The sequence below is a fragment of the Phodopus roborovskii genome, unplaced genomic scaffold (assembly GCF_943737965.1).
Source record: "Phodopus roborovskii unplaced genomic scaffold, PHOROB, whole genome shotgun sequence".
In the NCBI taxonomy this organism is placed as follows: domain Eukaryota; kingdom Metazoa; phylum Chordata; class Mammalia; order Rodentia; family Cricetidae; genus Phodopus; species Phodopus roborovskii.
In genome coordinates this window covers 1,264,164-1,276,846 of record NW_026126541.1, presented here as the reverse complement: position 1 = coordinate 1,276,846, position 12,683 = coordinate 1,264,164, and the positions used below count along the sequence as shown (strand labels likewise).

The 12,683-nt window shown below is 41.8% G+C and overlaps 1 protein-coding gene across 3 annotated transcripts in view; it reads right to left on the bottom strand.

Moving 5' to 3' along the window:
- Rab11fip2 (RAB11 family interacting protein 2) overlaps positions 1 to 9,168 on the bottom strand; it is a 37,447-nt gene extending 28,279 nt beyond the window's left edge. For all 3 annotated transcript variants that reach the window (XM_051199643.1, XM_051199645.1, XM_051199646.1), the window contains exons 1-3: positions 8,801 to 9,168; positions 3,311 to 3,753; positions 2,243 to 2,711 (exon numbers count right to left, since the gene is read on the bottom strand). In XM_051199643.1, coding sequence (XP_051055600.1) covers positions 2,243 to 2,711; positions 3,311 to 3,753; positions 8,801 to 9,153 — 1,265 coding nt within the window. In that variant the 5' untranslated portion in view covers positions 9,154 to 9,168. The remainder of the gene's footprint in view (positions 1 to 2,242; positions 2,712 to 3,310; positions 3,754 to 8,800) is intronic.
- Positions 9,169 to 12,683: the final 3,515 nt, after the last annotated feature.

Below are 12,683 nucleotides of genomic sequence, written 5' to 3'. Positions count from 1 at the left end.
TAGACACTCTGCTGGCAACGGCCTCTCAAATTCCACCCACGTTAAAACTGCTGGCTGGAAACTCGGAACTGCAGCCTTTTTATTCAGTCCATTTATATCCAACTGCTTCGCACTTTAACTAGAGCCACCCATTAACTACAAATGTTTTAATTTACCAAAACGATGACTGTGACTCAGAGAAACTTCCAGGAATATATATGTTCTGTCCTCATACCTATAGCCTCATAAACACAAAGAAAAATGTCTTAATTTTTTTTAAAAAAAAAAAGCTACTCTTATATACTTGTAATCATAGTATGTACAACACAGACCTAATTTTGGTAAAAGTGGTGTTAATATTAAAGTAAAAGAAAATGAAGCTGAAATCAACAAAGGCCATCTTCTCTACTAAAGTCCATAGAAGCCCAAAGCATTAAATACTTGAGGACACATATTTTTTCATGAGACATCATTTTAAAACATTATTTTCCAATAGTTCCCTTTATCTTGCTTTTCACTGACTGCAAAATTACCTAGATTGGCCCATTTCTAAGTTATCTTGCACAACTGTATTCAACAATCTCCTGTAAAACATAAGTGTCCAGAAAGGGGGTGGGCACCCTCCCATTTATGCCTGCATTTAGGGTTTGATGAAATGTTAATACATCAAATGTCAGCATGTTAGAACTTCACATCAACACTGTGAAATCTTCAGTGGACTATGAGAGCACAAAATAAAAATCTGTTTCTCTGAGGTATAGTCTATACATATACAGGATGAATTTTCTTCTAAAACCACAGTGCACAGCAAATCCCCATCTAATAATAAAAGAAAACACAAACACACACACACACACACACACACGAGGGGGGATGGGGAGGGAAGGAAAAAGAGAGGACCAAGAGCCAGGCACCCAAGTGGCTGCTGATGCTCCATCTTCCGTTTGTAGCGGAACAGACAAAAAGCACTAATCTTAAAGGAAACAATGCAGGATAATACATCAATCAAGACGGTGGTCACCTTTCCCTTACTGAAAACTCCTGGGACCCAACATGCTTTAGGGTTTGGTTTGGGGAGATTTGAGACTGTATTAATAGACTTTATATACAAAAAGCCCAAATCCAAAATGTTTCAAATGTGAAACTCAAGTGAGTTCCATCTGTGACAAAAGCACTAACGCTGATGCCATATTTCTTCATAAAAGTGGGTCAGGTTTCAGATCAAGGATGATCATCAGGAACCAGTGACCATCTATCGGCTCCCTGTTTGGTGCCTGGCTTTGCACTATGTACTTTATGCATTATTTGCCCTCACTAACTCCTACAAAGAATTATTTTCCTTTGTCTCAAAAGACAGAGATGCTGAGGTCTACAGAGGTCATAGTGCTACAAAGCAAGGATTCCCACCAGGGTCTATATTCTATACATTACCACTGGAGGAAGAGCATCTATGGTGCGGCAGGCACTCTGCCTCTACTGCGTTCTTCCACGGTGACTCAAAAGTTTCAAGATCATCGTCATCTTTGCTTGTGGTCCCTTCATCGGGCCCTCCATCACTCACATCTGCAGAACCCCTCACTTTAAGATGTTGTGGAGTAAGCAGCAGTACATATGGAAGGACCCAGGGATCTAAAATTCCCATCTTCTTCAGCTGGATACACCTACGGCCACTTGTCATGCCAGGGCTCTGGTTACTGTGCTCACACTACCCCCCAAGGGTCACCAGACTACAGAAAACACTCATGAATAAAAGGAATTTCTGACCAGTCATTTTATAAGGACAGTTAACATTCATTATGACAATATTAACACTCCAGCCAGCATTTGCTAAAGAGCGTTGTGTTGATTGCTATTGGTCCACTGAAGCCCTCCAGACAGCCCACGATTTAATCCCTGGGAAGTATCTAAAACCACATTTCTGGATTGCATTCATAGCTACGGTTTATTCACTGTCACTGGGTCTCATTAAAAGCCATGCTGTTTTCTCCAAGACCTATCTATGGCAGCTTCCGAGTTCCCATAGGCAGGAGCAAACTAGGGTGAGAGAAAGACTTTGTTCTTCCAAGGCAAACATTCAATCCCCAGGACACATGCAAGCAACAAAGTCTGGGTCTATGATGAACTGTTAGAAAAGAATTAGGTAAAACATAAACAAATACACTAAAATGAATATAAAAACATCCACGCATCTAAAAGGAATATTTATTACTTTCGAGTACAGGGTTACCAAAATGGCACACACACTCCTCATTGGTGAGCTTACCTTGAAGATGGCATTATAGTTGAAGCCCTGAATTTTGCTGTAAACGGATTGGTTGACTCATAATCAAAATAGTCCTGCCGATTTTCATTAAACGCAATAGGTGATTTCAAGTCACAGGGGCTATCAGGTCCCGCATTGTTAAGCCTCTCCAATCTTCGGCTATCTTTCTTCCCGGTCACTCTTTCAAAGAGGCTTACTTTCTCTCTTTTCTCTCTCTTACTCTCTTTCCTTACTTCAATCGGCTTTGAAAATAAATTCGCACTGCTGTCCCATGACTCACTGCTGTCTTCAAATGGATTCTTCTTCCTTGGCAGTGTTGCAAACTTTTGGGGTAATGAAGCAGTCACATTTATAAATGGGTCACTCTGTCTTCCAAAGGAGGGTTCTCCTTCATCCACAATGCTGCCAGGTTGGTTCAGTTTAGAAGTATCAAAGCTTAGTGTTCTTCTGTGTGGAGACTTGAGACTTCCTACAAACAGTTTTCCCCATTAGTAGGTGATGGCTGACATATGCTATTACACTATTCTGCTGCTTCAGAATGAGAACAATTAGCTAAAGATATTAACCCTCCAAATAACCAAAACAATCTTAAAATTAGGTGAGGGATACTGTGAAGTAGACAGGCTAAAAACGGTGTGTTGTGAGAAAATTGGTATCTTACTGGCTTAGAAGCCATCACATGAGAAAAGTCAGTGATCATGCTGGCAAGTATTAGACTTCCCTCTGGATACAAACATTTTCTTGAGGAACACTGAGATGGGACGGAATATATGCTGCAGTTTCTCTTGTTTTGGTTTTTGGGGTGTATGACTGCACCACCACTTGCCTTGAGAGATTGAACTCAGGTCCTCCTGCTTTCAAGGCAAGTACTTTACTAACCTAGCCAGGCTGCAAGCTTTTAAAAAACAGAAATGAAGAGAAGAAAATAATAATAATAATAATAATAACAATAATAACAACAACAACAGAGGCCAGGCCATGAGAGAAGACTAAGATTCACTTCATTATCACCTATAATATAAATACAAAGTTAAAATAGAAAGATAAACGGAGCTGAGTGCCACTCACCACTTTCTGGAACAATGCCGAAGGAATCTATCTGGCGACTGAGAAGATGCGTCGGACCTATAGCACTGGACTTCAGTTTTTCAGAAGACAAGTGGGACCCAGTTAAATCAGACATCGAGTGGGCAGAAGAGAGCCGCTGGGGACCCAAAAGAAAAGGCTTTTTCGGTTTGGATTTCATCTGTGTCTCACTGCTTGAGAGCTCAGTGTTGGCATCAGGCGTGTGTGTGCTTGGAATGACTGCAGAAGATGTATCAGAGAAGGTCCCGTCATTTTTTCTCCCTTTCATCTTATCTTTCAATTTTGCAAAAGGCGATCTCGTCTTATCCTTCATTGACAAGTCAAACATGCTTGCTGTCATATTGTTTCTCATAAACTGAATATTGACCTTTATCTCACCCCTGTTTTTGATTCTCTTTCCTTGTTTGGATTCTAATCTAAACCACCTTCAAGAGAAGAGAAAAGGTTGTTTTTAGCATATGATCGCAACAGCAAGCTGTGTTATATCCAGACAGTTTTTTAAGTAAAGTGACTATGCATTATCTACACACTGTGTAAGAACCAGCTAACCACAAATTTCTAGGTTTATTCATTGTTTAAAAAGAAAACAAATCAAACAAACAAACTGGTCCTAGTTTCTGTAGAATGACACACACCAAAGGAGAGTATGTAAAGGGTTTTAGATAAAATTTCCCCCTCATAATTCAAAAATCATCATCAAAAATTCTTATCAACAATAGCTAATTATGTTTCCATATGGGACAAGTATTACTAATGGCCTAAGGATATGTTTAACATTCAAAGACACTGAGCCAGGAACTGTAATTCATCACTTCCAATCATTTCTGAGTACCACAAAATGACAAATAATGATGACATTTAAATAAAATACTTAACCCCTTTCCCAAAATATGATTTATAGAAAAGAATTTTATTAACAATGGGAATAGTACATACTATGCTAATCATCAAAATCTCAGTACCGGTACTTACATTCATAGAGAATGGATATAAGCCTTTTCCTGAGTAAAATATGAAAAGTGAATAAAATATAAGAAGTGATAAACAATAAATCTTGTGAGGTTTTCAAAGAATAAAAAGATCAGATAATTCCTTCCAGAAACCTATTGATTCTGCAAAACAAAAAGTACTTTACAAACAAAGCCAGACTATGTCATGCTGCCAACCTGTAAGTGAACTGTATATGAAGCAGGCTTATTTTGGTTTTGTTTACAGTACTTTCACCCACAAGGAACCCTCCAGTCACTGGGGTCACTAGTGGTCACACTCTACAGGGCAGACAGCCGGAACCTGCAGCCTGTTGCCCAAATGTTTTCACATCACTTAGTGATGGAGTCTGACCCCCATTCCGAAGACGTTCTGTTATTTAAACATAGCTCTAGTAGAGTGCAGTGGATTTTACCACACAGCAACTCTGACCTAATTTTATATTACTTTTTTTTTTCTTGCTGTTTTCCAACAGGATAGCTAAAATGTGGCTGGATTTACTATACATCAACCGAGAGACTGACACCCAGGAAGGACAGAGAGCCAATACCCAACCTGTATCAGCTCCATGTTTGCTTCCTTGATGAACTGGAATGATTCAATCAATCAATACTTACCATATTGATGCCAAAACAAGCAGTCTCTTAAAATAGAACAGTTTATGATAGAATGAATTACTCTAAGACCCTGGACTAAGAAAAAGTTATACAATGGTAATATCAAGACTGAGGGTAAGAAATGGCAACAATGAACTGTAGGATGCAGGACACCAAACAATACAAACATGAGCTCTCAGAACACCTCCAAATGAGGCAAAGATATACACCCCAGAATTAGGGGTTTGGAAAAGAGAGCCGTTTTCAATGGTCTGAGAATTGCTTCTGATGGGTGATACCTGAGAAATACTCTAAAATCTCAGGCTGTGTGAAAAATGATCAAACGTTCTTTGTAAGAATGTGCCCCCGCTCAAAACAAAGTAACAAAAACATGTTATGTGGAGTTTATAATAAGTTGATAATGAGGAGAATATATCAGTGGTCCCCAAAACGGAAGGGGGGTGAAAGGTGATCAAAATTCACAGCTTTTGAAGTAAGAGCAAATGAATTATCTGCTTTAACATCCTTACTCCGGTGATAGAGAGACTGAGGTAAGGAGAATGAAAAGCCACTTCCCCAAGTCAGATGGGAGCCAATAAGGAAAACATCTAAAGCTGACGAAAAGCATCTGCAGAAAATGCAAGCGAGTCCCTGCTTGATGAAGCACGTGTGTTAATCAGGTTAACCACATGGCTGCCACACGGTAAAGAACACTGTATTTAACCAGAGAGCACAGTCTTTCCTCCAAGAGACTTAGCTCCTTGAGGATGGCTTGCTTTACACTAAAAATTCACTCTGTTTTTTTATTTAAAGAACCACCTTCATAAAATCAACAAGATTCAACTCCAAACACGCATGCCTTGCACCATTTTGGTTTTAGTACGAAACTCCAAACACCTATGAAAGCTTTAAAGAATAAAGCAATAAAACTAAATACAAATGTAAATACAATGGCTTTTTCCTTTCTCCCCATATAAAAACAAAACAACAACAAACAAAACAACACCCTGCAAAGAACTCTGATAAACACTGATTTAAAGGGCAGGCCTGACAAGTAACTTTAGTATTCTGTTTTGAAACTGATCTTAATGAGAAGAACTTCAAGAATCTTGAAATAATGTTTGTTTTCCCAGGCTTCAAAGAGACAAATGAAGACACTGCTCTTGGTAGTTGCTGGATTATTGCCTGTTCTTTCCCACCTCTGGAGTGCTGGGTTGAAATGGTATATGGCTTCTGTTCAATTTTCAGTGGGCACAGGTCCATGTCCAAAACTACCACACATGTGGGAATGATTCCCAAGCAACTGATGCTGTGTGGTCAAATATGGGACAAGACTAGCAATAAGGAGGCCAGAGGCCAGGAGCAGGAGGCAGGTGGAATGTCAACACACACACACACACACACACTAAAGTCTACACATGCCACACCTAACTCCGGGTACTCTGATTATTATTAATTTTTGAGAGCATTAAGAACAAGGACATCACCTACTTGGGTTACTTTAAAAAAAAATCAATGGATATTTCATAACTGCATCAATGATTTTCCCATTCTATTATTAAACATTGTGTTATTTCCTTAAATCCCATGCCAGAACCAACCCAGACATCTATTAAAAGAAGGCAAATGTAAAAGTTCTCTGTCTGCTCAAAGGATCTGGCTCAGGCACTTCCCCCTTCTCCTAAATGTGTGTGTGTGTGTGTGTGTGTGTGTGTGTGTGTGTGTGTGTGTGTATGTGTAAAAGTAGAAATTAAGTTAGAATGATAATTTAATTTTAAGTACGATACTTTTTGCCTCTCATGGCACAACTGGAAGACAAGATGCTAACACCCGTCTATTCACTGCCAAAAAGTACCAAGTGTCACACCCTGCAGTTCCGTGGGACATCTCAATCAGATGGTAGCCTTCATCACTCATTCTGCTTTCCCAAAATGCCCTTGGGAATATGCTGACAAGGTTTAGCAATGTGCAGAATATTAAATACCTTTCTTTTAGTACACTGGTGGCTCAAGTCTGTCTCTTACTGTGCCACATGTGCAGCTGGGCTGGAAAAGGAAGCTATTAAATATATTAAAAATCTAGAAATATTACCAATAAAGATACCTCATCAAATACACAGTTCCCATTTAGTCACCCACACAAAATATTAAGGGTTTAATACCATATGAAAATCCCTTTGTATGCAGTAACATCACAAGCTCTGTTGAGAGCATTTCAAAGCATCTCCCCTCCAAAAGCTCTCCTTGGTTTTATAGACAGAAAACGATATTAGAGATTGTTCATGGTTGAATTTATTGTAACCGTGAAGCTGCCAAAGATGGAAATAAAACAAGAAGTTTTAAAAGGCTATTTCATTCTCAGGATCTTTGTATCCACACTTGGGCCTACTTAAATTTGTGGAATTTACATTTGAGAAGTCTGTAGTATATTATCATTAATATTAAAAGTATTGTTTAAAGGACGGTAAGAAATATGAAGCCGTAGATACTTAAAAGCTCACAGTCTAACCATTTTACAAGGTATACACTAAATCACCCCAAACTGACAATTTGGGACAAATGATTTGGTTATTATTCACTTTTCATTTTAAATCTGAAGAAGAACCCTTCAGAAGAAAGCAAATGCTACTTATAAAATATCAAGAAGTTTAAAACCATTAAACACACAATTTAAACTTTTTCTCCTGTCCTCATTGAATAATTATCTTTCATCTTTCTTGTATATCTAGTGTTTTATCTTACACACACTAAATCTTAGATGAAGACTTGCTTCAAGCAAAACAAAAACAATTACTATTACATGAACTCCACTGGTAGGTTTTGCAAAAAAAAAGAAAAAAAATTCACTATTTTGAAATGTAAGAAATTAACATGAACTTAAAATTATCATTGTAAAAAAAAAAAAAAAAAAAAAAAAAGAGCTCTAAAAGGTAGATAAACCTGCATCAGGGCAGGGGTTGGGGGAAGAATGGGAAAAGTAATGAGTTCCATCCACCCTCCTCACATGAAACTCCAGCCTTCTCAATGACTTGGGACCAGAAAAGCAAGTATGTTAAAGGTTTGAGCCAAAGACCCATCTTCCCAAACATGCTACTTGTTTCAACATCCTAGGGTTGATTTGTATTTTAGTTTCTTAAGTATATCTAACTCAGGCTCCAAAGCTCTCTTTCAGAAGCTACGTTTCTATTGAAGAGGTCATTAAGTCAGTGCATCACAAGACTTTAATCACTGTCTCCAATCCTACAGCAGTTAATTCGGCCTAAACACATTGGCTTTGCCGAACTGATTCTTCAGTAAACAATACCTCCAGTATACTGCAAATTCAAAGGGAAAATGTCAGTGGGCTCAAGGCTGGAGATATTTGTGCAGAGTTCCAAAACTTTTTTTTTTCTTTCAACAACTTTCTACTCTATCAAGAAGTACTGACCCCGAAAAAATGGTGGAGCAAAAATAAAAGCCAACCGTTCACAGTGCTGAAACACTGTTCTAAAATCAGCAAAGTATCTTACTAGTAATATACCTTTTAACAGTGCTCAGCAAACAGACCGTTACATGCACAGATTTAATTTTCTGATCTTGTAGTTCATGCTCAAGGCCTCTAATAAAAAGTATTCATTTTCCTAAAATCCACTGCAATATAGTCCATTGTTTAAGAGGTGTCTACCTCATACACAAATGAGAAAAAAAAATAATGGATCATTAATAACTCCACTTTAAAAAAAAATCATTTCACAGCAAAGGCTATCTTTCTTCAAAGTCATGCAAATAGAAACTTAAAACTGGATCCTACTTCAATTCCAAAGACCCACGCCTCAAATATACTATGTCCAAGAACGGTAAATCCATATATATTTAAGCGCCCAAAGTTCAAGATAAATTATATAACTTACTCTGTTTTCCTTCTTTGTTTGTCCTCAAAGATGTCATTGAGATTGATTGCCACCTGCCCTAAAAACTTATCCAGTCCCACTAGGGACCTGTGCATCACTATGAGAAAAAGAATGTATTTCTCTGGGTTGCCCTGCATGAGCAACCCTGGCAACTCAAAGGAGGCCTCCTCCTTCCAGACAGGCTCCAGCGTTTTCTCTGCTACAGATGTAGAATACTTCTCTTTGCCCAACTGAATTATGGTGTATGTGTCATTGGTGCCACTTTTGCCTTTTGGCTTCAGATCTTTAGCTTGGAGCACCGTGACCTGCACGTGGGTTGGAAACCACTTTTGGGCTTGCTCGGACAGCATCATTCTGGAGTTTTATTTTGCTGTGTTTTTCGGTTTGGCTTTTGTTTGGGGGGTGGGGAGGGGGGAGAGGGTTGGGTTTTTTTTGTTTTTTCTCTGCACAGAGTTCAGAAGCGCAGGCAGAGCCCCTCCCGCAGGGAGAGCCCGAGGACGCCCTGATCACCGCATCCTTCCTCCAGGGCACACTTCAGGGAGCTGATGGAGGGGAGTGCGGGCTGCCCCGAGGGCCCCGAGGGCGGCTCGATCGCTCGGACGGACGGGGGTCCCTTTCTTCCGCACGAGCACCGGGGTCCGCATCACCTGGCCGCCCGCCAGCACGCACGCCCGCCCGGCCCAGGCCTCCGCGCGCAGCCGGACGCCTCGCGTCGCCACCGCCCCGAGGCCTGCGCCCCAGCGGCCCGGGCCTCCGCCCCGCGCGGCCCGGCTCCTCCTCCGACCCGGCTGATACGAACCGTCGGCCGCGGGGCCTGCCTGGCTCCCTCCGCCCGCCCGCCCGGCCTCGGCTCCTCCCCCGGCGACAGCGGCGTAGGCCTGGGCGAGCGGGGCTTGGACGGACGGGCGCGGGCGGGACGCGGGGCCGCGGCGGCGGCGCGGGGCGCGGGGCGCGGGGCGAGGCCTGGCTGGGGCGCCCGCGGCTCCTAGCGCCCGGCGCGCCGCGGCCGCGCCACTTCCGGGTTGGCCGTCTCCATGTTGAGCCGGGCTGCGCGAGGGGCGGGGCCGGGCGGGGTTGGGGGTTAGCCCCTCCCTGGTTGCCGTGACGACGCGGCGGCGGCAGGATGCGGGGTGCGGGACGCTGGAGGCCGGGATGCTCGCACTAGACTGTGGGCGTAGGCGCTGCGGTGCAGGCCTGGTGGTTGCTGGGCTGCGAGGAGGCGCTGGGCCTTGTGCAAGGCCTGCACCTGGGAGAGAACCGGTTTCCATCCTGGAAGGCAGGAATCTGCCCCAGCTCTGTGTGTGTGTGTGTGTGTGTGTGTGTGTGTGTGTGTGTCTGTGTGTGTCTGTGTGTGTCTGTGTGTGTCTCTCTGTGTGTGTGCTCTGTGCCTGGCCGGACACACACACACACACACGCAGACACACACAGAGACACACACACTCACACGCAGACACACAGGCACACATACAGAGACACACAGAGAGACACTCACACACAGACACACACACACACAGACACACACAGAGACACACACACTCACACACACACTCACACACAGAGACACACACAGACACACACACTCACACGCAGACACACAGACACACATACAGAGACACACACACACAGAGACACTCACACACAGACACACACACACACACACAGCTCTTCTTCTGTGACAGATACACGCTTCATCCAGCCATTCTCTATCAGCCATGGACAGGACACTTTCAGCTGACTAATGGGACCCTCTGAGCACAGACCAAAAGCAGAGGAAGCAGACAGATTCCAAAGCCGGCATCACTTCATAAAGATCATATGTACTCTTTGTGGTGGCGTCAGAAGATCTGGTTGTGGCCTGCAGGCCCGCTGCCATCATCCTCTGTGAACTATGAGGTCAAGTTATTTTCCTCCTTCCCTAAGTCCCTCTGTTTTTACACTGATGGATAGTCTCCAACCTATCCTGAGTACACTGTCAAAAGCATTGCCTGAGCGCACCTGAGTGCTCCTGGAGACCAAGCCCTTACTTCATGGGTGAAGAGGACTATTGTGGAATCTTAAGTAGCCCTTTCTGGCCAGCACTGTGAAATGGGCTCTGTGTCTCTATGTCCTGCTCTATTTTTCAATCTCGGGAGACCTACCTCTGTTGACTGTTTCCATCCATGTCTTCCTAGGAAAATTCTTAAGTTCTTCAGACTACATGGCGGGTAGCACGTCCAACCTGCAGCCAACGATAGCTATGGATGAGGCCAAACATATTATAACTCACATAGGCGTTATGCGATTATTTAACTACATTGTGCTGTTCTGCAGAGAGAACTTTGTAGACCGATGACAGCATCTTGTAGCAAAGTCAAAAGAATAAGCATTATTCCTAAAGGCCTTCGGAGAACTGAGCATTCAGTAGGCATGCTAGCCAATCTGTTGACTGACTAGATGCCTTCTCTCCCTTAACAGGGCTACTTTTCAGAATAAAACAGTATGATAGGTGGGGATGTGCTTTTTCCAACTTAAAATGGCCATAAACTATAAGGTACTGTGTTTATTGTTTTCAGGCAAAGTTTAAAACTTCTGTGATACAGGCGGAGTTTTTAACCCTGGGAGACAGTGTTTGAAAAGGCCATGTGTGCAGAGCAGAACAAAACCATTGCACTGCATGCATAGCATCTGGATCCCACTGTGTGCAGTTGTCAAGTTTAAAGAAAAATATTCTCAGAGATTTGTAAAGACTGGAGCAGTCAGTGGTGGAATTTCACCAGCATCTCTGGAGAGAAATAATTCGACACCTGAAACTTGCATAAAAACAAATTGAGCATCATGCAACCCAATTTAATTGGAAGTTTTATAAACTCTATTTTAAAGGCTTCACATTTCTATTATAGGTTGTAATTAAACAATAGGCAATTAATTATAATAATGTGTGTTTTTAAAGGCCTAAGATGTTCAGAAAGCTTTATTAATGTATACACTTGTTTACAAGTATCATTTCACTTATTATTGAAATACAGCCATCTCTAGGGTGTTAGTTGGCTGCAGTAGTTCACAGCAACACAATAACAGACTCCAACACACTGCAGAGAGTGCTCTAAAGGCAAGAGCTGGACAACTGATTGTTGTCTACTCTCTGTCACACCTAACATTGAGTGAAGCAAACACACAAACCGTAGGGGCCAAAGAAAGTTCAGAATTGCATTATAAAAGGGAAGTAATTTCCTAGACAGATTCCTTTTTATTGCATCACTGCATTCAAACTATAAAAGCAGGTCAGCTGAGCCAAGTACATAGTTGGCTCATATGGAAAAATAATAGTATTTACATAAGAACTGAGATCAAAGTGATCCACTGAAATGTTCAGTTTTTTATGTTTTAAAAAATATTTCTTACTTTTAAGATGTATGTTCGTAGAGTTAGTTTTAAAGATAGAAACACCATGTAAGTGAATAAGGACAACCCAGAGATAGAAGAAAGCTACTTACTTTTTTTTTTCTTTTTTTTCATTGTTGTTCTTACTAATGACATGTCCAGAAGTCTTTGGTAAAATACCAAAAACAAGGACTTGAGGTAAAGGACATATTTAATAGGAGGAAAATGTTGAGTATTCTAATTTTATACTGTTCATCACTATCCACCATGTACAGCACACACAGACACCACCACCACCACCACCAGGAGAAGAGTTCAGATGAAAACAGGACATTCTCACAAGGGACTTCATTCCAAACACAGAAGATTTTTCCCATTGAGCATCAGCATCTCTAAACTCACATTTGTGGATTTCCTGTAGTACAATTAGGAACGCTCAGTGTCTAAATAGCCCACTGGGTGCATCGTGTTAATGCTTCAGCTTGCATTATGTAATGGGTGTGTTAATAATTTTCCAGGTGGA